Here is a 24,417-nt window from a genome sequence, read left to right as displayed (position 1 = left end):
AGTTTGAAACCCCAAGCTCCAACTGTTCAGAAGTTATGGCCAAGGTTAAAGTCTCATAAAATTTTGCAAAAGTGGGTCAAACTCCAAGGTCAAGGTCAAATATGATGGTACCCAAAGAAAGGTCTTGTCACAAGGAATACACATGTGAAATATGAAAGTCATAGCTCCAACCAATCAAAAGTTATGGGCAAGGTTAAAGTTGACAACAGACAGACAAACAAACAGACAGACAGGACAAAAACAATATACCCTCGGGATCTTTCGATCCGGGGGCATAAAAAAATCCCTTGTTGCATCATTGTATTAGTAAGGCAAATAGATTATAGAAAACTTAATTTGAACACCATGCAGTGGGAAAAAATGATAATCAGATTGAACTTCCTCTATTGTCTTTATTATTTCCAAAATCTGCCACCCCCCCTCCCCCCCTTTGAATCAAATGGTCTTTCTCTTACATTTCTTTCTTGGGGGATAGGAATCTAGAGGATTTAGACTTTGAAATCATGTCAGTCAGCTTCGGAATATATGTACTAGACTAGTATAGTGTAATGCTGATTAACAAGAATGAAAAAGGTGAAGATAAGAGGAATGATCAATCTCAAAAACACAACACAGATAAACAGGAAATTAGGAATACATTTATTTTGTCTACAATACATTTAAACCATCATGAGAATGACATGCAGTGGAAGAAACATTTTAATTATAATTTTAAAATGAAATATGTTATTCCAGAGGCTTGCTTTGTGTTGCCGATTAGATCCAAAGTTTAGCTGATTAAATCATCAGCTGCAGCTCTGGGTCAACACAAATGTAGATCATGAAATGGACATGTTTTCTAGCGATTTATTTACATCACGCAGACGTTTTCTACCGCCATGTTTTTGACGTGGGTAGCAGCTGCTTGCTCTAATCCGATGACGTAGACACTTCCTGTCGCTTCTCTTCAGACGTCGCTTGATTCTACACGGAACTTTAGAAATTGAAAAGAAATCCGGCAGATTGTCTGGAGTCTTCTCCGTTACCGCTTTAATTCTTTTATAACATTTTCTTCTGTCCCATCGAGGGTTTGTTTGATGTGCATTGTGATGTGTGATACTGTCATCAATGTCCAAACCAATTTCCTCATCTGTACGGTACAACCTACTCGAAATTTCATCAGAGATTTCTGAAAGAAAAAAAAAATCATTTAAATTAAGAAGTAAAAAAAGATCCAGATTTTTTCCGTCAGGGTAAGGAGGATTGATGTACAGTCAAAAAGAAAAACCATTGAAAAATGACAAAATGGACCGATAAAATTTAAATTCCCCGATCCCAAAGTTAACAATGCTATATAGATTTATATGGAAAATAAAGAATAGTAGTAGACCTTTGTGAACACATAATATTTCAATACATGGCATTTATCTACAAAAAGAGATACTAATGTTTGATATTAATTAGATTCCAATGTATATACCTGTTATATAGATATCAAGTTCCTCCTCTGTTCTGTAGGTTACCGCTTCATTCAGCTCTTCTTGGGACGAAAGCGTAATCTTATCTCCATCACTGTCTGTAATTGATTTAAAATAATATTCTCTTAAAAGATACTTTATTTATTTACCCAACCTCTACTAAACTTAAAAATCATTTTAAAACTAACCCTGCAGTATAAAAGAATATCACATTTTCCATAAAAATATGAATGGAATGAATAAGAAATTTATAATCAATGAAACATATCCCGTTAATTCTTATTTATAGATCGTACTCTTTTATATATATATAAGTTCTTTTTACATACCTTTCCACAGAAGGGCATACCTCTTTATATGGGGAAAATTTTCTTTTGTTACTGTCAACAACGATGTATAGTCAAAACTTCCATCAACAAAATCAAAATCACGAATTACACCCATTTCGGATATAATATTTACTTTCATTTTTCACGTGTACTTTTAAAATTATTCAGTTCGTTTAGTAACTTTAAATATCAAACGTGATTAATACAGTAAAAAAATTAAAGTATAGCAAGTATATATTTCAACAACTTGTCCTTGAAAAGTATCGGCGTCAGGTAGTGCGCCTTTGCGCCATATGGCGCTTTTATAGGGCGCTAATAATAGTCATGTGATTAATTCTAAAAATGTTTTTCCGTTATCGAGAATGTTCTAAATCTTATATTTCCGCCAACCCACACATAATGAATATTTAAATTAGCAGGTCTAATAAGTCATTATATCTCATCTTTCAGGCATTAATTGAAATGTATTATACAAAGATTTATTTAGACGATTTTTCTGCAACTTTACCTTGCAGAAAAGTATTGAAATTATTGAAAAATAGTGTTTTTTAAATGTTGTCAATAATGAATATTAATGAGATATGAACTTACCATGACCCCTCACGTGACTCAATTACGAAATACCAGTCACATGACTCAACACGGCGCCTATATAAAGGCGCCCAGAGCGCCATTGAGCGTAGAAGCGCCGAGGTGAATATTTGATAGCAGCTGAACGTATAAGACTATCAAACTCCAAAAAGGTACCGTTAAAATTTTCTTGTTAAAAGTAAATTAATTCAAGGAGCTATTTGTTTGTAAACAAAACCACGTGTATCAACAAATCATGATAAAAGTGAAAGTAACCCTGATGTCTGCCGAAGAGCCAGAAATAAGACGGATGACGCTGGAAAATCAACCAGATTTTGCTGAATTTGAGAGAAAGGTGTCAGAATTGTTTGGAAAGACCACTGGAACTTATACGCTCTATTGGAAAGGTAAGATATTTGTCTTTTTTATCAACCATTTGGTTCCCGAAAGTTTGTTTGTTTTTTTTTTTTTTTTACAACATTGGGTATTTTAGTACTCATTGTCAAGTTATGGAAAGTTTAATGAATGCAGATGAACTTAAATGCAAATCCGTGCACGGAATGAGTAAACAGAAGTTCATATTAATTACAGCTTTTGTAATTTCCCCCAGAACATTTTCCTTGAAGTGGTGTTTAACCTATAGCTGAAATAATCCTTATAAAAATATTTTAAATATTTATATAACAATATTGCAGATGACGAGAGTGACCTAATCACAATGTCGAGTGATGAGGAGTTCCGAGAGGCGACGAAGAGCGCAAACGAGGAGACCCTGAGAATTTTTCTTCAAAGAATTGAAGGTAAATACAAATGTAAAATATTGATTATAGCTGTTCTTAATTAACTATCATATTTTTGAGAAATTAAAAACTGTTACATGTTATCATCTGACTATTGCAATGATGTGTTTTACAGATCACTCGAGAAAGGAGGGAACGGACCACAGAGGTGATAATGAAATGGTAAAATATGATTTTTTTTTTTTTTCCATTTTATTTCTTATTCATTTTGGTTTTTGTTCCTTGGTCAGAAATACATGTAGTTATAAACTGAATTTTTTTCCGAGTATAAAAAGCTTTTAATGCATAAAAAGATCCAATTTTGAAAATGTGCTCACATGTCGAATAGTAAGGCGGACTGTCTACAATCAGCTCTTTCTTCAGGATTCATCATGTTATATGAATGTCGTATTATCGGTTGTGAATCTTGAAAATCAAACAGTGTTTCACTGTTTAATCTTTAATTTTGATGTACAATCTCATACTGTAACAAGGTACATATTCAAAGATCTAAATCGTAATCTTAAGTTTCATTTTTATTGAAGGATAATCTGACTTCGGACGAGTTCTGTCCCCTGAGATGGCAGCGTCGTCGACGTCATTGGAAAAGTTTCGACAATGGCCAAAGTCCTGTGTCATTTCCAAGGTTAAGAAAACAACTGATGAATGACCACCCTCCCTCCGAAAAAAGAACGCGGAGGTACTTACGTCGCAAAGTAGAAAATCGCGAAAAATTCGATCACCCTGGGGATAACAATCATGGATACCGGTGTGGCAGACGACAACAATGGTCGTTAACATGTCAAGATGGGGACCAGATTCCAGTGTCCAGTAGAACTTGTCCAAAAATGACTGGTGGCTGGTACCGCTGGAACAGGGATCGCTGGAGTCTGAGACACGATCAGCGCCCTGTCCGACATTTCGGTGCATCGGTGGTCAATGAGAATTGCCACTCAAGGAGAGATCGGGAAAATGTTAGAGGATATTGCCGAGAGAAGAAGTCCTGCAGACGAGCAAGGTCAGCTCCACCTACTCGTCTGTATGGAAAAAACCTTAGGGAATTCAGTTTGATGATGCATGGAAAAGGAAAAAGATGCAGGCGCTCAGCATCTGTTGCTGTGTGCAGACGAGAAAAGGACGACGAGATGCTAGCTAGTAAGAGATGCAGACCAGGTAGAAACCGAAATAGAAAGTCTTTCCTGAGGTTTAAGGTGAATGGTTTGCCTATACATGTCTGTGAATCTTCTACAGATTCTGCCGGTGGAAAAGAGAAAAAATGTCTTGGCCGGCGCTGTAAAAGCTATCGAAGAAGAGCCACAATGCTTGCAAATGAAGAGTAGAAGAAATCTGATGTTTTGACATCCCGGAATGAATACGATACGGAGCCTGGGATTTCTGAACTTGTTGAAACCATGACTATCAAGGATGGTAAGGAAGGGGAAGAAAGGAGAAAATGCAGAAATCGTCGACATCATTATAAAGATGATGGGTCAGATGAAAATAATCAATCTGAAGAAGCAAGAAAATATCACTGCAAGCACGGATGTGGAGATAAGGGGATTCTCAATGAGTCACAAGAAAATAAAAATAAAAACCAGGAAAATATGGAAGAAGATGAAACTCCCATAGAAGAGAAAGGTCAAAGAAAATGCAACCGTGCTACGCACAAAGATGGTACCTGCCATGGCAAAAAAAGCAGAGTTATAGAACACGACTTCGGAGTTCTCACTTTAAAAGTTAAAATGAATGACGACATGAAAATTAGGCCTAGAAAGCTAGCACGGAAAATTTGCAGAATTTTCAAGCAGTGCAGTACTCACAACCAAGAAAATGCACTCCAGGGAAGAAGATGTGGTCGAGATGTCTTCCGGGGAAGACCCCGTGGCCGTGATTTTGAGCCTCATTATCGAAGAATGCTGCGTCGCCAAGGATATCGTCATGAAAGAGCGCATTTTCTTTCGCCAGAGTTTCCACGCAAATTGGGGAAGGATTTTGCTGCCTTCAGACCTGTTCTCAGAGGAAAACGTCTCCGTGATTGTCCATGGTAGACCACCACCGGAAAAAATAACCATGAAAAACGGAATTGAAATTTCTTTTAGTTTGATTCTTGATTCTTGACTCTAGACTGCCTTCCGTAATTTTCATAACAAATTTCAAACTTTTTGTCGTGATCAAGGCAAGATTTCAATATTTTTACGTGATGTTTATGTATCCATTTCTCTTGGAATTTAATTTAAAGTTCATTGTTTTTTATGTTGTTTTTCAAATATCATCCCATTTGTAAACAATGATTTTTATTGTCGTGGAAACCTGTATCTCTCAGTAGGAACAGATCATTTGTACATGTATTGCATGGATATATTAAATATCTGGATTGTGAAGGCTTGCTTTTATTTTGCATGATTTATTATCTTTATTTCAATATTTTGTTCATATTCATAGATAATTTATACATGTATAATGTAAAAAGAGAACAGTCATTAAATTCATATTTGTTTGATTTTTTTCCAGTAATCTTATATGTTGAATTGAATTTCCTGTCGACTGATTGTCATTTGATTTATATACAGATGTATATTCATGATGTACCTCAATAAAATTTTCTCCTATACCTTGTACATTCGTTGCATTGATTCCTCTAGTTGGAGATAAATGTTTGTCTTTGGAAAATTTGAGGAAGAATAATTTAGAGAGTTCTTCATCTCTCTAAGTCTTTGTGATAAAAAATTTACAGTAGTTTTATCATAAGTACAGAATGTCACGTGTATTGGCCTATCAACATAATATGAATTGCCCTGTTAACAAGATGAAACTTGGCAAGAGATTGGAAGAATTCATTAATTTTTCTGTGAGCATATAAAGAATAAAGTACAATATCCGACTCAAAGTTTTGATGATTTATGGAAGTACTTTTATAGGTTTAAAGAGCGCAGGAGAGCAAAGCTATAAATTACAAGAGAGCCAGAGTAAGATTTATTTCGCTTGGACACTCCCTCGTCTCATTGTTCTTACTCTAGGGCGATGCATCTCTATCTACTAGTATTGCGAAAAAAGAAAGAAAGAAAAACTAACAAAAGAAAATACGGGACTCAGTTTGGTGAAAGTATTACGGCTTGTGTTGAATGTTTCTATCGTTATGTCCAGGCAAACTGAACCTCTCACGTACCAAGTATTTTAAAAATATGAAGGAAGGAGATAAAAAAAAAACACAGCGCAAATGTTCATTTTCTTACCAATTTCAGAAGAAATTACAACTATGAAAATGTACTTCATCAATCTAATATGTTTAACTTTACATGAGTTAAACATGCGGAAAAAAAATTAGGGCTCATTTATTCATATCCATGGGTATTTTAAAATCTGCTTATGTTAAAGATTTGCTTAAGATTACAGACAAGAAATACCATTTTTTAAAAAAAAGTACCACACCTATAGAGTTTTCTGTTGATTGAACTAGTGCTAAGTGACGACTGACGGACACATCAACATTTAGAAAAATAATCACTGTAGGGGAAAGCAAGGCCGTAACTACCATTGAGGCAAGTGAGGCAAATGCCTCAATAAAATTTTAGGGTTTTCTGAAAAATGATTTTTTTTACTTTAAACTTTAATTAATTACGTTTGTCTTTGTACTAAATTAATACTTTCAACTTTTGTTTCACTTTCTGTAAATCCATCATCTCACCAGGTGCTTCATTATAATTAAGAACACATGTAAATTCAAAAAATGAAAATATTTTTCAAAGATTAAGTCTTTAAGTTAATTGCTAAAAACTTAGGTTTCGGGACCCCCCCCCCCCCCCCGGAGCACCCTAATCAGGAATCTACCCTGGATCCGCTTGTGATTTGAGTGGCCCCGTTACGGCCTCGGAAAGAACATTAACAACGAAATAAATTAATACTTAAGATTCCAGAAATATGCGCTGAAGTGGGTGGGTGTTATTTTTTCCAAGACGAAACCTTACGTCCCTTACAGTGTTTATATATATAGGTGTGCTACTTTTTAAAAAAAAAGAAAATGGTATTTCTTGTCTGAAAGTGCCAGAATCTTTATTGTAACAACTTTTTAAGTGTATTTAAAGTATAGATTCAATATTTTTAATTTATATTACATTTAACAATCCGGAAGACAAGCCTCTAATATCATAAACTTCTGTAAGCGCTGGGTAGATTATATTTACAAGAAAACATTACACCCTGAAAGTTGTAAGACGTAAAAGTTGCATTGCATTATGTACATGTATTTAAGTTCATGCATGTTTCTGCAACTCAATATATGGTATACCTTTTAGATCATAGGGGCTCATTTTAATTCAAGATTGGTAAAAATAATATAATTGAATTAAAATTTGAAGTATCTTTGAAGTCATTTTAAAAATTGTTTTAGGAGTGTTGTTGACACGTAAAGGCATGAATACTCTTAAAAAATCACCACAGTGAGAGGCATAAAAGAAGACGGACGAACAAGGCGATCGAAGTGCAAATAGTGCGACAAACATGAAAAATTGAATCTCAATTATAACAAAATTTTCTTTGATATTTTATCTAAAATTAAAGTCTATGTAAAATCTTCAAAATATGCAAAGGTCTCACAAAGATTGAAATTTTTTGCCTATAAAATAGCATACACACACTAAAGAGGGCAAAATGGATAATTTTCTCATACTATAACACAATTTTTCGATATGAGTGGGTCTTCGCTTCATTTTTTAGAAATACACTTTTATGACACAACTTTCGCCACAGGTGCTTGTGAACAGGAACACCCCCCTCCCCCAAATATACACCCTGGGTCCAAGGATATTTTTATTCGTCTTTTCCCATAAATTAATCTTCTAGTACACATTTACATTGTATTCCATATGAAAATCTAAAACATAACGTAGAATAAATGTTTTATTAAAAAAAATGGGAAAAGACGAATGACGAATAAAAATATCCTTGGACCCAGGGTGTATATTCGGGGGGGGGGGGGGTTCCTGTCCACCAGCATCTGTAAACTTTCGCATCTTCCAAGAAGTATTTGAAGTCCATTTAGTCAAGGGTCATATCACAATCATGAATTAAATGCCACATGAATTAAAAGATCACTTTACTCTAAATACTAAATTCAAAATGATTTTTACATATCTGAAGCTATAGGCATTCTGCACGCCTTGTTCACCCATCTCCTTTCTAAGTCTCTCACTGTGGTTTGTTTTAAATACCCCCGCCTGAAATGGGAGGGGGTTATATTGTGATGGGAGGTCCGTCCGTTCGTTACATTTGGAGTTAGCCAAACGCAACTCCTTTCATACCACTAAATGTAATTTAATGAAACTTTACAAAATTTTTATTAGGCATTGTGCATAATGAAATTTTAAAACCTAACATTTGTTGTAAGTTTGTGCCATTTTGCACCTTCTATTTAACGTTTCGGCTGGAAAGGTATTTGAGACTTCCCGTACTGAAACACAGACTTTGCCATCCTTTATTTGACATTGGAGTACTCACATCTTATCTGCAGCTCCTCCTATACACTGAATAAGATTAAATGATACTTTCACAGAATATTTATTACAAAGTACGTGCCGTTGAGCACCTCATATTTGATTGGGCATATATTTCAGTGGGGTTTCCTGTAGCAAGACATTGATTTTAATTTTTCTTCATACTTACACTGGAGTCATTCTGCAGATATATTTAACATCTCACAATATTACCAGATATACCAGATTTTTTCTCCATAAAGGAGGTATCGATTTGTTAACGCAACTCCTCTGAATAAAATTTAATGGAACATGCACAGAATCTCATATACATTCTGTCATAAGTAGTAGATGCACTTTGCCATTATACTCATATGGGATCGGGGGTGGGGGGTGGAGGTGGGGGCATTTTGTGAGCTTGAAATGCCCAAAGTATCTCTAGTAAAACAGGGTATTCATTACCTATAATTCACCATCCTTGTTGAAACAGAATTAAAATGACTTAAAAGTAAAATCAAATTTTAATGTAACAATTCGGAAGACAAGCCACTATATATGTTTTAGATTTACATCGTGCCCCCCTCCCGTTCCTGGGCTTCATAGAATCCACCAAAGTCTGCATATAACTGATTTTAAAACAGTTTAATTCTATATCATTATACCGTGGCGATATTTTATATAACTTCAATCGTGTTTTTTTAATTAATGATATTGACAGAGACTTGTTAAGTGATCATTTCTCTCTCTAAAATGGATCAGATATTTATGAGAAATGCATCAAACTATATGTGAAAGTAAATAACTATATTCCGTATAAATTGAATCTGTTACATACATTGGCGCAAACACAATTACAGATATTGTCAAAGGCTCAACATATATATGCACATACTTCCCAATCTGATTAAGATCAAACCTTCCACTAGATCCTTTATTTTGGACTTTCACGCGACCATCAAAATAAAGAAGCTAGTGGAAGGTTTGATTTTAATCAGACTGACACACTTCCACACAGTAATAAAAAATGTTGGTGTATTTAATTCTCTTAAATGCTGAGTGTTTTATGTATATATAGACGGTAAAGAGCTCTCTCTCTCTCTCTGTTCCACACTTTGCAACGTGTACGAGTATATTCACGAAAACACACAGATTTTCCTGATCATTTTGGCGTCATTAAGTGCGCCTTTGCGCCAACGGGTGCTTTTATAGGGCTCTAAAAATAGCCATGTAATAATTAAGTTCTAGAATCGAGAATGTTCTAAGAATTAGCCAATGAACTTTCACTTCCGCCAACCCCCACTTTATGAATATTTAAATTATCAATTCAATTATATCTCCCTTTCTAAAGATACTATATATAAAGTGTATATTAAAATGATACGCGTACTTGAAAGAACAAGATTTTCCTGAAATTTTCTTTTTTTAGCAAAATATTGTCGTGTTTTGGGGAAAAATTGGTCAAATATGAATATTAATGAGATATGAACTTACCTTGACCCCTCACGTGATTCATTTGGATTACGAAATACCAATCACATGACTAACCACTCGGCGCCTATATAAAGGCGCCCAGAGCGCAAACGAGCACAGAGGCGCCCAGGTGAATATTTGATAGCAGCTGAACGTATAAGACTATCAAACTCCAAAAAGGTACCGTTAAAATTTTCTTGTTAAAAGAAAAAATAATTCAAGGAGCTATTTGTTTGTAAACAAAACCACGTGTATCAACAAATCACGATGAAAGTGAAAATAACCCTGTTGTCTGCCGAAGAGCCAGAAATAAGACGGATGACGCTGGAAAATCATCCAGATTTTGCTGAATTTGAGAGAAAGGTGTCAGAATTGTTTGGAAAGACCACTGGAACTTTTACGTTCCATTGGAAAGGTAAGACCAATCGTTGTACTACATGTACTTATCCCTTATTTCGTTTCTGTATGCTGCCTTTACCCATTTGACACATGTTATGCCATAGGATAAAAGCATAATTTATTTAGTTGTACATTACGGAATATGTTTTAAGTGAAAAAACTGCCTACATTTTATAGTTATGTTGAAATATTTAACGCATGTAGTATACAAGGTCTGATGAATGTAAAAAAAAAAACACCGAAGTTGGGGGAGATTTTTGAAATATTGTTTCGCGTAAATTATGACTACACACCTCTCTATGAATGGAGTGTACAACATATTTCCACAAACGATGGTTCTATTTAATCATTTATTAATATCATCTTAAAAAATAAACTGAATTTATTTAAAACATTTTAAATAAATTTATAGATGATGAGGGTGATATTATCACGATGTCAAGTGATGAGGAGTTTCAAGAGGCGATGAAAAGCGCAACCGAGGAGACCCTGAGAATAAATCTTCGAAGAATCGAAGGTAAAAATGGAAAAAAAAAAGTCAGCAGTTAAATTCAAATGAATGTAGGCTTATTGTTTTAAAACTAGCAATTTTTCTGACCAAAATTAAAAAAAAAATGCATGCATCTTATTATTACAATGTTGTACTTAAACAGATCATTCCAAACTGGAGGAGGGCATGAAGTTTGATTATAATCCTAGTGATGAAAAGGTAAGCTATTTCAAAAATGTTTATTGTTTACTTAAGTCCAATGACCTGTGTTTTTCGTAGTTTTTAGTCGTAGTGGAAGAGTTTGATTCCTTCATTTAATATAAAATAAAAAATTGAAAAAACAAACATCTGATCAATCACTAGTCTTTAATTCTAAAAATTGACTCTTACTCCCTGATATTTCTAATTAATCTAAACATTCAAAATTTAAATCTTTAAAATACGGTATTTATTTTTATTAAAGGATAAGATGATTCCGGAAGAATTAGGTCCAAGGAGATGGGAGCGTCGCCGACGTCATTGGAGAGGATTAGGTCAAGGTCATTGTCCACTACCATTTCGTAGGTTCAGACAAACCGAGCAGCAACTGAGGAATGATCAACCCCTCTCTGAAAAAAAGATGCGAAGGTGCATGCGACGCAAAATAGAAGGTCGTGAACGATTTGATCGACCTGGGAGTAGCATCGATCAATACCGAGCCGGATGTGGCAGACATCGAGAGAAAGGTTCTCAATTTCAAGAGGGAGACCAGAATCCTATGTCCAGTGAAGCCTGCCGTGAAAAGCCCGGTACTTGGTGTCACTGGAATGGGAATAACTGGCGTCGGAGGTGCAATCTGCGTTCTGCCCGACATTTTAGGAAAAGGTTGGATGAAGCATATATGGCGCACGTTAGTTGCCGTTCAAGAAGGAGAAATCGGGAAATTTTTAAAGAATTCTGTCAAGGGAGAAAATGCTGCAGGCGAGCAAATTCGGCTCCACCAACTCGTCTTTATGAAAGAAATCTTTACGAATCCGAAATGATAATGCGTGGAAAAGGAAAAAGATGCAGACGATCAACATCAGTCCCTGTCTGCAGTCGGGAAATAGGTGATGAGACGCTAGCTTCTTCAAGATGCAGACGCCGAAGGTACCGCAATGGAAAATTATGGCTAAAGTTCAAGGTAAACCGTTTTCCTAACCCCTTTACCGATTCCGCCAGTGGGGAAGAGAAGGGACATCTTAGACGGCGCTGCAAAAGCTATCGAAGAAGAGCAGCGATGCTTGCAAATGAAGAGTCAAGGAATGCCAATCGTTCAGCTACCCAGGAGCCTGAAATTTCTGAGCTTGTTGAAACTATGACTATTGAGGATGGTGAAGAGAATACTAAAGAATCAGAAGCAAGGGCAAGTATCAGTAATAATTGCGAAAGAAAGAGAAAATGCAGACATCGTCGACATTGCGACAAAGATGGTGGAAGAGATGAAAACAAGCAATCTGGGGAGACAAACAAAAGAAAATATCACTGCAAGCGCAGATGTGGGCATAAAAGGCACCTAACTGAGTCACATGAAACCTTCGAGAAAAACCAGGAAAATGCAGAACAAGAGGATCCCGTAGAAGCCAAACGTCAAAGAAAATGCAGAATAAAGGCATCCCACCGTTGCAGAGAGATGGAGAGAGATGATGCCACGAGATGCAGAAATAGCAGGACTAAAGAACACGGCAAAGGAGTTCTCACTTTGAAAGTTAGAGTGAATGACGACATGAAAATGAGGCCCCAAAAACTAGCACGGAAACTTTACAGGATTCTCAACCAGTACAGTACAGACTGCCAGGAAAACGAACCACGTGGAAGAAGATATCGTCAAGAATCCCTGGGAATACCACGTGACCACGATTTTGAGCGTCAGCTTAGAAGAATGCTGCGTCGTCAAGGATGTCGTCGGGAAAGAGCCCGTTTTCTTTCCCCGGAATTTCCATCCAATGTTGGAAAGGATTTTGCTTCCTCTGGACCGAGGAGAATACGTCCACGTGACTGTCCCTGGTAAAAGATTTCCAAAAACGTATTGACGATTGTTTTTTTAACAAAAACAATTTATTACATTTAAACCATGTATGTTTTCTCGTGGTTTTTATTCATTAAGAAAGATATTAACATTTTGTCATAATTGTAAAGCAAGTTTCTCTTGTATGATATCAAATAAATGTATGTATTCGATTTTCTTGAAAAAAAAAATTTGATGTTCTTATAGTTTTTCATGTTATCAACCACATTGCATAGCCTAATTGCAAACAATGAATATGATATTTTCTTAATGCATTTATACTTGTATTTAGAGATAAGAAACATGAAAATCTTGATCGTTTGGTTACTGTATGTTATATTTTGCTTTGTTTTCTGTGCTATGATTTATAATCTACATGTTCATATTATTATTTTTTTTTTTTACATAAGTATATCAAGGACATGTATACTAGTATTTTTTTTTTAAAGATGTGTGTCAGTTATTTATTAATGTTGTATTTTCGCCTCTCTTTTACCTTCTCCTTGTCATTGGATATGTAGATTTATTCATGTACCTAATAAATGTGTCACTAGTATTCATTGTTATTGATTTATTTCATTGGAAATAAATACTCGTCTCTGAAACTACGGAAAAAAGCCGCTGTTTCAGCCATATCAGCCCGTCAACTTTGGAAAAAGAAAAAAATGAGGGGGGGGGGGGTGACGATACATATTGTCGTTCTGTACAATTACCCTCACTTCACATGTTGTCGTCCATTGGTACATATTGTCGCCGGCGACAATATGTGCCGAGACGAGCCTTATTTTTCGCCGGCATAATGGACGACAATATGTACAGTCATTTAGGCAATAACGATGCTCTCTTAGAGGATGAATACAGAAAGAATACCCCTGGTATATATCACTTCAATGATAACCAGACTTATATCTATTCATACACATGGATGTCATAATTATGAATTCATCATACTCTCTCGGCTTCTTCAGATTTAACAAGTATGCACAGAGTTTATAACTAAGTTTCCTTTGAATCAATTACATGTATTTTGAATTCATAATTTAAAACAAAGTCGATAATAAGTATGCAAACATTGGTTTATTTATTTAAAAGTACGCATCAAGTATTGAAAACTTTAGCACATACAGTATGGACAGAAATATATTACTTTAAACTAAATATAAGCAGTTTTTTGACAGGAGAGGACAACGGAGCTTTTAACATCTCTAAATGGATGTATTTACAATTTAATGGTTTTAGACAGGGAAACCCTGGTTAAAATGGGTCTCCCTGAAAGGCCTAAAGTTCCAAAATTGTTGAAGTAATTTTGCTCTGGTAACTCGGCAAGAGATCTGCCTCACTTGCCTCGTTTCCAGAAAGAAAAGCCAAAGACAAATTTAGAATAAGTCACTTTTGCAATGCAAGCCTCTTATGTATGAGGCCCACATTATATAAATTTAGAGAAAAAAGGTCAAAAGAAAAAAAGTTAATTATCAGCCAAACCAGCGAAAACCTGTAAAAATAGCTCGGGTGTCCCCTCCTGGGTTCCAAATATTCTTTAATAAAGGCAAGTTATACATTGATATTTAAATCTCTTTTACATAGAATGATAATTAATATTCTTTAGTTCTTGACAGAGTATCCACTTTTCATCTGAAAAAGGAGAAATAAAACACTGTATATATTCAACATATCATGATGAGAAAGAGAGAAAGAAGGAGAGATAGGGATGGAAAGAGGGCTCTTAATCTATTAATCTGAACATTACTTTTTATAAACATATCCCCTCTGTTTTAAGAATAAAATGAGTTTACGTCAATTTGATTTCATGTGTAATTCAAAATTGCTTCAAATCTCAATATTTATTCTCATTATTTTTTTTAAATCATTAAGGAGGGATTCTTCTCATATTTCTTATATTAAAAAATTAATGAACTTTACATAGATTGAAGAAGACAGTATCACTAAGTAATAATATCAATTAAATCAAGTTTGACCGTTTTATTTCCGAAGCAAGGTCAGGTCATGGTCATTATCTTTTCCTTGACATTGAAAATAAAAAACAAACTGTTGCAAATCATGTGATGCCTACTTTTATTTCAAAAAATAAAATCGTTTTCTTTTTACATTAAAAGATGTTACCATATAGGGTCTATCACATGATACTACGAAACTGACATACACAATTTAATTAACATAGATATTGGCTAATCCGAATTTCCTCTATTTTTCTTAAATATTTAGGGAATATTAGTTATTATTGTATGCTTTGTATATTTAAATCTTTCTTATTTTCATATATGGTAAATTAGTCATATAAAGATACAAAATGATATAAAATCAAAAGTTTTGAACGTTTACTAAGAGAGAGAGAAGAAAAATTACTGATTTTTTGTTCAAATCCGTACTTAGATTGGAAGCTTTCAAAAGATTAAAGTTTGTTTAGAAAATCATATTTACTTGATAAACTTTAGGCCATAATCATTATTTTTAGTAACAAAAGAAAATTTCTTTTAAGTCTTTAATTACTTAAAATTACTAACTAAATTCATTGTTCTGTAGTAATTTTGAGAGGCAGAAAAGGAGATATTTTCATACGCCACCATTCCGCCAAAAATATAGTCCATGCTAGATTTCAAACTTAGTTTACCATTTCTATTTAAAGTTGTACAGTTATAAGGAAAAAAAATGATGTTTTAAATCTCTATCTAAATATATAAGACATACTTTAAACAAATCAAGCTTAGCAATTTTACATAAGGTTTATAGATAAAAGGTGTTAAACGAAACACAGTTTTATAGACAAAGTCCAATGATTGACATGAAAATCACTATTGTTTAAAATCAGTACTCATGGCTGATAGACTACCTTACTTAACATTTCATGTATTACAATGTTTGGATTAATAGATGTTTTCAAGAACACTCATTTTCTGATTCAATTCATCATGATCAATGAATGAATTTTCACTTTTTATGATTGCCAACTTTCCATCGTTGGATGAGAACAAAAATTGATAAAGAGGGAAAAATGGGGAATGTGATTAATAAAGCAGAGAAAAAAATCTAACAACATATAATATGAATTTACTTACATTTATCTTGAGCAACTAAAAGTGCGTTTCAGCCATTTTCGGAATCTTTTCATTTTCTGAAATGTAAAAAAGATGATAAAGTAAAGCTCCTAAAATATTGACAGGTTCAACTTTACCCAAAGATGCTCTAAGTATGATTTTACTGGTGACATCCTAATTGGATAGCTACTTCAAAAAATGTGTAACTAGATAGTGACTACTTTCAAAGTCTACTTCTTTAGATATTCTAGAAAAGTTCTGGACCTTTAACTTTAATTGTGACAACAATGACAAAACAAACATTTTATATTTGTAGGATTTAAGCATTGCTATTTTAGTGACAACGAAAACATGAACTGCTAAATAAAAGATGAAAATAAAAAATAAAAATTCAAATACAGTGTAATTAATTAGTTAAAGATTAACTGATTTTAGCATTTTGTATACTTAAATCAGTTCATAATTAACTATTTAATTACAGCGTATGTGATGTCTGAATTTTTTTTATATTAACTATAAAAGATATTTTTTCTACATTACTATGAAAGAAATAAAGTTATAAAACATACACTCAATTTCTTGGGCTTTTCCTTCTCTTCCTGTATCTCCTCTTCCTGAAAATTAAGAAATGTATTTAGAATACTAGAATTTATTAATATAAGCATAGGTTTTCTTCATAATATGGCAGTGGGTGCTGAATTGAAACTGAAAAGAATTTAAGCAAGGATGAATATATGTATTTAAGTATTACAACATTTCTGCCAGTGACCTTGAAAAATTCCAAATGATGAGTCTGAACTTACCATCCTTAATTTATAGACTAAATTTAAGTCTGTTTTTTGAAGGAACATAATGACGGAAGTTACTGTATCACGTTGAATGAACAGGGTGATTACTACATAGGACACCTGCATCTTTATCCAAAGCTCTAATACATCTACTCTTTTACTAGAATTGCATTTGGCATATTTAATATTTGCTACCTGTATTTTGGTGGCTGCTTGTTTCTTTTCTTTGTCATGGCTGATGCGAATCCACTGTAATGCTGCTGTTTCAATCACATGGACAGACCTCTTGAGCTTCAGAAACCGAATGCGGCATAATCTCCCTTTTATCCAGTTCTGCAAAAATTTATTAAATAAAAAATTTCACACTTGTTCTTGGCATGCCATGAACTAGTCTGATACCATGAACACATGGGTACCTATTTTTGGCAAGACAATAAACTTTTTTCAACAAGTTTTGACCCTCGAACCCCCAACATTAATCTATGATATTTCAGTCAGAATATTTGATCATACAATTTTTAACACAAATTAACTGAACACCTTACCTGTATTATGAGGGCACTGTGAAGTTGTTTCTTGGCTTCACAAAGTGATGCATGTTTTCTGTAGCGTCTCTGTATGACTGTTGCTTTCAGGTGAATCTCTACCTTCCTGGTGAATTGTAACAAATATGTTTGCCTTACTTTCTCCTGCTGCTACAAAAGAAATTTATGCTAGATAATAGGAATGACAAACAAAAGCAACATGCATTTTGCATAACTACAACTTGTTCCAACTAATACATCAGTTCAACTTTTCAAAGCTGATCTAAGACTAACCTTGAAAAGCTTAATATTCATGCGGTTCCTTAACACTCGCTGTATCATAGTCGCAGCTTTATGAAGTTCCTTTAGCCTCTTTCTTTCTAGAAAACCTCTAGAACCAGACTGGAGCAAAACTATGGCCTGCTTCATTTTTTGGTACATACATCTTGTCTTGTAGCCTTTATAAACTGCCTGAATAGTAAGAGCAGCTCCTTTAAGGACCAAGAACTTCTTTTGATCTGACTGTGCTAATCTACAAGCTCTGTAAGTTTTCTGACAGATGAGGACTGATTTTCTTAGTTCTGTGTACAATATGTATTGTTTTCGTCCTCTGTACCATGACTGAATTCTTCTGGCACTCTCTTGTTTCAGTAACAACATTTCCCTAACCTGGATTCCTCTGTAGAATGATTGCATTGTTACAGCTGCTTGACGAAGGGCCAAATACTGATGATGAACCAATCTTCCTTGTAACTTGGCTTTATAGCGTTGTTGACAAAAGGCGGTGTATTTCTTCAAAGATTGAAATCTCTGTACAGCAGGAAGCTTTCTGACAACAGCCTGAATACGGATGATTGCTAGTTTTCTTTGTTTTACTTGTCTTCTAGCTTTCCAGCCTCTAGCAGCACTTTGAAGAACTACAACTGATCGTTGTTTGTAGTCTCGCTGCTGAAGATGTCTTCTGTAGTGTGCTTGAATGGTAATGACTGCAGCCTTGGTAGTCAAGTATTCCATTTTCACTCTTGCAACACATACTTTTTGACGGTATCGTCTTTGAACTTCAATGACGGTGTGTTTCAGTCTTGCATAATTTCTCTGACAGAGAAACTTTCTGGTGCCTGACTGTAGCTTGACAATTGCTGCCCTCTCTTTTCTGTATTCATGACGCATCAGGTAACCTCTAAAGTAGGCTTGAATAGTAATAACAGCTTCTTTAAGAGTAAGGTACTTCTTTTGAGTTTGTTTCATGACAAGGTATGCTCTAAATCGTCTCTGTATAATGCACACTGACTTCTTGATTTTCATGTATTGCTTTTGGAGTAGACATCCACGTATGAAAGATTGAAGTTTAATGACAGATGCCTTCAGGTGAAAAATAAAAAGAAAAATCAGCAACTAAAATTAAATTAAATTTGCATTCTCTTAAAATATCTGCTCTTAAATACTGGTAATATTTATAGAGGCCCATAGGCCACAACACCCACTTGAGTCATCTTTTTTTGGCCTAAAAATTGATAGATACATGTAGATGTACAAATCATCAAGTTAAAGGCAAAGATTTCAAGAATTTGCATTAAATACAGATTCTGCTTAAGGTCACCTTTACTCCCTTTTTTCTTTTTCAGAATTATATGCCCTCGAAACAGGACATGGCCTTTCTTTAGAACAGATCTGAACCCCCCTTTTTCCAAGAGTGCATTGTAACAAGTTTGATTGAAACTGGCCTAGCGGTTCTAGAATGTGAAAAGTTTATATTCAACACATGGCAGAAGCTGATGTACGCCAGGTACTCTCGAATCTGAACGGCTCAAGTTAATCTCTGGATCAGGTAAGATAAAAAAAGAACTATATATATATATATTGAAAATACCCTCAAGTCAGTGACTAAAAGGGAAAATTAAATTTTAATCTTAAAACATAATCAATCATGTGCTAGGAATTATTACCGCATAATGTGTAAATATTACTCTTGGTGTTTGGGGTGTTACACTTATACTTTCCGAAAGTATCTACATTACTACAGATCATAAAATTTTCACGACACTTTTTTTCGCGAGATTGTTGTTTGCTTTTTATAAGGGAAAAAAATTCACGAATTTTGGTTATTGCTCTGTGTATTTTAAATAGTAGAATTATACGCGAGTATGATTTTCGCGAGCAGGTAGTCTCGCGAAATTATGCAAATGCAAAAATAAAGTTCTCGTGAATAAAAAGTGATTTACATTACTACAATATTCATGTATTTTAAAAAGTCATATTTGAAAAGTTAATCTTACTTGTTTTTTCTTTTCAATGCTTTCTTCCTTCTGTGAAAAACATTTTAAAACCATATGTTAAGGAATAAATATCGTAAAATCTAGAGCAATTACTCATTGTGTTAAAGGTGTTAAAATATATAACTTACTTCTTTTTTCTTGTTAGTGCCTTTTTCTTCCTTCTGTGGAGTATATTAAAAGATGTCATCATGCAAATTGAAATCAATACTACAAAAAATAACTTGAAATAAAGTTTAACAGAATAACCCTTTGAAGATATACGGAGACTTTAATCTTTGGTACTGTTGGTAACTTTTCATTTAAAAAAAAAGTAATCGAGTTAAAATCTACTTACAATCATTTCATTAATGACGAAATATCGAAGGTCAGGATTTTTTTTCAATTCCTCTTGGACTCTTATCTTCACTCTTTGAAGAAAAATCTAGGCAACAAGTTATTATGCTGATTTATTTTAATAACACAGTGTTTTAATTCATCACATCATCTGGCTGATTGGAGTTTAATTTAGCAGTGATGATACTCAAAATAGAACAACATAAAAATGAATTAGCCTTTTGAATACATTTTTATTCAAATTCAATAAGAATCAACTACATGTAAATGGATTTATCGTATTTCTTGTTGACTTTCTTAACGTTAAATTTACAGTTGTTATCTATGTCATATGTGATAATCATATATAAACTAACAATTTGATATCGGTGAAATTAGACTCCAGTGCTAAGAAAAATGTCCAGAAAAAAAGAGGGTTGGATATAGTTCCCATGTAATGTGTTCACCCCCTAGTTTCGAAGAATTTTCTGATGAAAAAAGCGCCTATAATACAACATGACTTTACCGCAGTCAGACAGAAATAGTCAAAACAAAGTTTTTAATTTGTCTTCGTATTTTTTCTTTGTTTATCATAATTCTTTTCCAAAAATGTGAATGAAAGGTGTTATTTTATTACTAAATGTTAAAGTACAAGTGTAATTGTTATTTGTTTATATTTTATTAACAGTAACTTAAATCACTTTGTATCACACACACACAAATTACAAAGAACACATTGTTTAGAGGATAAAAAATATTTTATGTATCATTTATATTTAAAAAAGATTAAGATTTATGTAAAATAGTAACGAGTAATTTCAATTTTTCAATATATAATTTTGACTTACCACTGCTTTGACCTGCACCTGCCTGGGATCACACACCCACTCCTCTATACCATGCTAAATACAAGATAAGAACAGTATTAGGTTTTAATAATAAACATAAATGTTACTTACAATAATTTACACAATATCTAGATACACTTTTCCCTTCTGTTGTTTATACTTACTGATAATATGTGAACTGCTTTTTGACAAACTTGTTTTCTAATATCACTTTCAAGTTTCTTCTCTTCCTCCCAAACCACTCGCCCAAAAATTGACTAGAAAATTAGAACAATAAATGAAGGAAAAAAGTAGCTGTTTACAATAAATAATAAATAAATATAGTTTGGAGTGATGAGATCAATTTTTAAAGTACGGATATATTCAATGATAAATTACAAACCTTTGTTAAAGAAAGTACTTGGCTCTCGTCATTCATAAAGGCTTCTTGTTTCAGCTAAATTAGGAAATAAAATATCAATATTAAAACCATATGCTTTTAATTAAACCCCAATGTTTAATACCAGTTATATGATAATATTACGTACATATAATTATGTACGCTTTAATATGATAGATACATGTATTCTGTTTTGAATTTCTTGCAATTATTCGATTTCTAAGACTCAATTGTTACTTGTGATTATGTACATTTTACATATTATGATGAACAGTATTAAATATTACCATATCTACAACTTTCATCAACTCAGCCAACACACTATCAAATATTTTAATGTATTTCTCTTCCACCAACTGAAAAAAGATATTAAAAAATTTTAAAAAATATTTTTTTACAAAGTGTAACTGAAGAGGGTATTTACAATGAAGTATGTATTTATATGTACAATTAATAAGGGGCACATTACCGCCACAGCAATTTCTCAAGTTACCTCGGCACTTCTGTATTTAGAAGATTCTATTAATTTTTCCTGTTTATTCCCATATAGTGCTTTGGTCACCAGTATTGGTTTAAATTGTTGCCTCTCTCTTGCCCCGGACGCAAATACTTTATCAAACTTGAATATACACTCAGTGTAACACTTCGTGTGAATGGTTGTTAATCTATACGATAAACTTCTTGAAAAAGTTTATAAAGCATTTTCCAAATATATCCCTTGGTAAAATTGACCCCATATTGTGACTCTTTGATCCCATATTTTACCTCCAAATTTGAAAGGGCAAGATTTGAAAAAAAAAAACTTGAATCGTCATTAAATTGTTATTCGAGTATAGCAACTATACATGTAACTGTGATCCCCCCTTTTCTTGATCAGATCAACTTAACCCCCTCCCCCCAAAATAGCCAAACCTCATCCAGGGTCCATGTTTTGAACAAACTTAAACATATATCGGTATGACCGCCTTTGATAATGTAAACCTTTGATCCCCTTTCAATTTGACCTACCCTACATGTGGATCTAGATGGGGGTCGGGGAGGGGGGTCGGACCCCCTCCCCCTGGAATTTGCAGATTTATTATAAAAAAGATACTGAAGCAAATAAAAAATGACTTTGGAACAACCCCCCCCCCCCCGAAAAAGTGGACCCCACCATCGCCACCACGAAATGTTTTTTTCACCTCTGGGTTATGGATTTTACGAGGTTTTTTTGTTTTTTGTTTTTGTTTTTTGTTTTCTTGTTTGGTTTTTTTTTTTCTGCGTTTAATACGTTTGGGAAGGGAAATTAGTTTTTTTTTAATGCTTGTCAAGAAATTTCTAGTTAGAAATTTATTTTGTGACTGGGGTGGACCCTCCTGGAAAAAAAATTCTGGATCCGCGCCTGCCCTAGCTGCTAGGGCCATGGTGTGAACAAATAATTTTAAAAGACTTACTTTAACATTTCTGTCCTTGAAAAGTGTGTTTTAAGGAGTTTTCCTATATATTCCTATGTCAAAGCTTGGCCCACTTTTATAGATCCTCTTTAGGTCTGGGGACATGACAAGAAATCGTGGGTAATTTGGTATATTGATATAATCAACACTAGAAACTTGAAAGTTCACTCATTACAAAGCTTTTACGTTTGTCTTGAACGGTTCAGAGGTTCTACAATCCAACATTCACTACTGATTTCTTAACAATCTCAGGCCAAAGTTGACCGAAAGTGCCTCTGGTGAGCTAAAAAGACCTTTTTTGCCTACGTAAGAATTTAGGGCACGCTTGAGTGTTATTAGAACAGACACACATGCTTAACATTAAAATTAGCTATATGTTTTCGCGAATAAACGCGTAACTTTCGCGTTATAACGCGTAACTTTCGCGTTATAACGCGTAACTTTCGCGTTATAACGCGAAATTTTCGTGAATAAACGCAAAACTTTCGCGTTATAACGCAAAATTATACATATATAGTCATGTTACTCAGGAACCTGTGATCTTGACTGACAGATAAAAAACATGGACGCAGAGGGGGACTTCTATGAATTTATAAATGACATTTCTTCAGAAGATGTAAAAGAAAATTGATGCGAGAAATGGATATATTAGTGTTGATTTTGTATTTAATCTCAAAACCCTACTAATTAATTAAAATTTAAAAACCAGTGACAAAATGTAAATTGCTCTTATTTACAACTCCTTTCATAAGGGGGTAGAAAATTTTTTCAATTGAAATCAGGCTGAAAACGTAAACATCACCAGATTTTCAAATACTCATGGAGATGGATAAATGGCTCTTAATTAAATCTCACCGTATGTTTAACTTATGTAAAATTCAACATATGAGATTGATAAAGTGATAAAGTAAATATGACTATTTTCCTGTTTTTAATCTTTAGACACGTGCCCCCCCCCCCCCCCCCCCCCGTGAGACAACAAAACCTTTGGAATGAATCTGTGAAATAACGTTTTCAATTCAGAAAAACTGAAAAAAGGATTTGTTGTTTGTTGTTTCGCGGGGGAGGATGTTTTGAAAATCAATTTCCATTTTCCGACAATTTCTATGGTGAAAAATTTTCTCAAATTAAAGACGTATATCTCTTTGTTTTCCAAAATAAGTTATGTTTTACAAGCATGGGTCTAGAGGGGGGTTGGGGGTTGGTGGGGTCCGGACCCCCCCCCCCTCTGGAATTTGTAGAGTTATTTAATATATGTACTAAACCAACTAGAAGTGACCTTGGACCCCCTAGAAAACGCGGATTCGTGTTAAGTTGGTATGAAAAGTCATAGATATGAAGATAGGAGGCATAAGAAGACAAATATAAAAAAAATATTTATTATGAATGCTTGGATGCTGACAAAAAAAGGATGTAGAAACTTCACGTGCTGATACCCTGGATCTTTGTCACGTGGTAATGCCGATGATATGAATCACAATAAATATAAAGTGCAGGAAAACAAATCATTGTGTCATTTGCAGTTGTAGTGTATTCAAAACAAAATGCGATTCTTAAACTTCTTACAATTATTAATTAGTTTAGGCACTGCAATTCATATCCGGAAACTTTATAATTTTTGCTTTTATATCTTACCCTCGCCCATGTTGGGGAGCAGATCATGTAACAACTTTTTATAACATCATAAATTAATTGATATCTGATGGGGAATGAAAAACAAATTGAAACATTATAACAACCATATTAAGCAAATTTTTAAAATCTTTATTTATAACTTTTATGTATGTTATCAGTAAGGAATTATTCCATTAAAGCA

At 33.9% G+C, this 24,417-nt stretch overlaps 4 protein-coding genes across 4 annotated transcripts; 2 read left to right on the top strand and 2 right to left on the bottom strand.

The window, feature by feature from the left end:
- Window positions 1–627: 627 nt before the first annotated feature.
- Window positions 628–2,026, bottom strand: LOC133171543 (uncharacterized). Its single transcript, XM_061306311.1, has 3 exons — window positions 1,787–2,026; window positions 1,460–1,555; window positions 628–1,168 (listed from the first exon to the last, which is right to left on the bottom strand). Exons 1-3 carry the CDS (start codon window positions 1,923–1,925, stop codon window positions 819–821), a joined length of 585 nt encoding a protein of 194 aa, XP_061162295.1. The 5' UTR covers window positions 1,926–2,026; the 3' UTR covers window positions 628–818.
- Window positions 2,027–2,445: 419 nt separating this feature from the next.
- LOC133171651 (uncharacterized) lies at window positions 2,446–5,751 on the top strand. Its single transcript, XM_061306439.1, has 4 exons — window positions 2,446–2,763; window positions 3,052–3,156; window positions 3,272–3,318; window positions 3,681–5,751. Exons 1-4 carry the CDS (start codon window positions 2,613–2,615, stop codon window positions 4,473–4,475), a joined length of 1,098 nt encoding a protein of 365 aa, XP_061162423.1. The 5' UTR covers window positions 2,446–2,612; the 3' UTR covers window positions 4,476–5,751.
- A 4,433-nt stretch (window positions 5,752–10,184) lies between these two features.
- On the top strand, window positions 10,185–13,544 carry LOC133171658 (uncharacterized). Its single transcript, XM_061306441.1, has 4 exons — window positions 10,185–10,488; window positions 10,885–10,989; window positions 11,126–11,181; window positions 11,426–13,544. The coding sequence occupies exons 1-4, from the start codon at window positions 10,341–10,343 to the stop codon at window positions 12,989–12,991; spliced, it is 1,875 nt and encodes a 624-aa protein (XP_061162425.1). The 5' UTR covers window positions 10,185–10,340; the 3' UTR covers window positions 12,992–13,544.
- A 506-nt stretch (window positions 13,545–14,050) lies between these two features.
- Window positions 14,051–18,708, bottom strand: LOC133206220 (abnormal spindle-like microcephaly-associated protein homolog). The gene is made up of 6 exons (XM_061342162.1): window positions 17,648–18,708; window positions 17,375–17,524; window positions 17,025–17,162; window positions 16,611–16,655; window positions 16,063–16,118; window positions 14,051–14,620 (listed from the first exon to the last, which is right to left on the bottom strand). Exons 1-5 carry the CDS (start codon window positions 18,656–18,658, stop codon window positions 16,065–16,067), a joined length of 1,398 nt encoding a protein of 465 aa, XP_061198146.1. The 5' UTR covers window positions 18,659–18,708; the 3' UTR covers window positions 14,051–14,620; window positions 16,063–16,064.
- Window positions 18,709–24,417: the final 5,709 nt, after the last annotated feature.

The sequence above is a fragment of the Saccostrea echinata genome, unplaced genomic scaffold (genome assembly GCF_033153115.1).
Source record: "Saccostrea echinata isolate AGI-Se365-2 ecotype Australia unplaced genomic scaffold, CSIRO_AGI_Sech_v1 ptg000054l, whole genome shotgun sequence".
Classification (NCBI taxonomy): domain Eukaryota; kingdom Metazoa; phylum Mollusca; class Bivalvia; order Ostreida; family Ostreidae; genus Saccostrea; species Saccostrea echinata.
This window is presented reverse-complemented; position numbering and strand designations above follow the sequence as displayed.

Coding starts and splice junctions, on each gene's coding strand:
- LOC133206220 (XM_061342162.1), bottom strand. CDS start 18,658: ATGAAAATCAAGAAGTCAGTGTGCATTATACAGAGACGATTTAGAGCA. Junction 17,525..17,647: donor TGAATATTAAGCTTTTCAAG/GTTAGTCTTAGA, acceptor TTTCTTTTGTAG/CAGCAGGAGAAAGTAAGGCA. Junction 16,656..17,024: donor AAGCAGCCACCAAAATACAG/GTAGCAAATATT, acceptor CTTAATTTTCAG/GAAGAGGAGATACAGGAAGA.
- LOC133171651 (XM_061306439.1), top strand. CDS start 2,613: ATGATAAAAGTGAAAGTAACCCTGATGTCTGCCGAAGAGCCAGAAATA. Junction 2,764..3,051: donor TTATACGCTCTATTGGAAAG/GTAAGATATTTG, acceptor ACAATATTGCAG/ATGACGAGAGTGACCTAATC. Junction 3,157..3,271: donor TTTTCTTCAAAGAATTGAAG/GTAAATACAAAT, acceptor TGTGTTTTACAG/ATCACTCGAGAAAGGAGGGA.
- LOC133171658 (XM_061306441.1), top strand. CDS start 10,341: ATGAAAGTGAAAATAACCCTGTTGTCTGCCGAAGAGCCAGAAATAAGA. Junction 10,489..10,884: donor TTTTACGTTCCATTGGAAAG/GTAAGACCAATC, acceptor ATAAATTTATAG/ATGATGAGGGTGATATTATC. Junction 10,990..11,125: donor AAATCTTCGAAGAATCGAAG/GTAAAAATGGAA, acceptor GTACTTAAACAG/ATCATTCCAAACTGGAGGAG.
- LOC133171543 (XM_061306311.1), bottom strand. CDS start 1,925: ATGAAAGTAAATATTATATCCGAAATGGGTGTAATTCGTGATTTTGAT. Junction 1,556..1,786: donor GTATGCCCTTCTGTGGAAAG/GTATGTAAAAAG, acceptor AATCAATTACAG/ACAGTGATGGAGATAAGATT. Junction 1,169..1,459: donor ACTTGATATCTATATAACAG/GTATATACATTG, acceptor TTTTTCTTTCAG/AAATCTCTGATGAAATTTCG.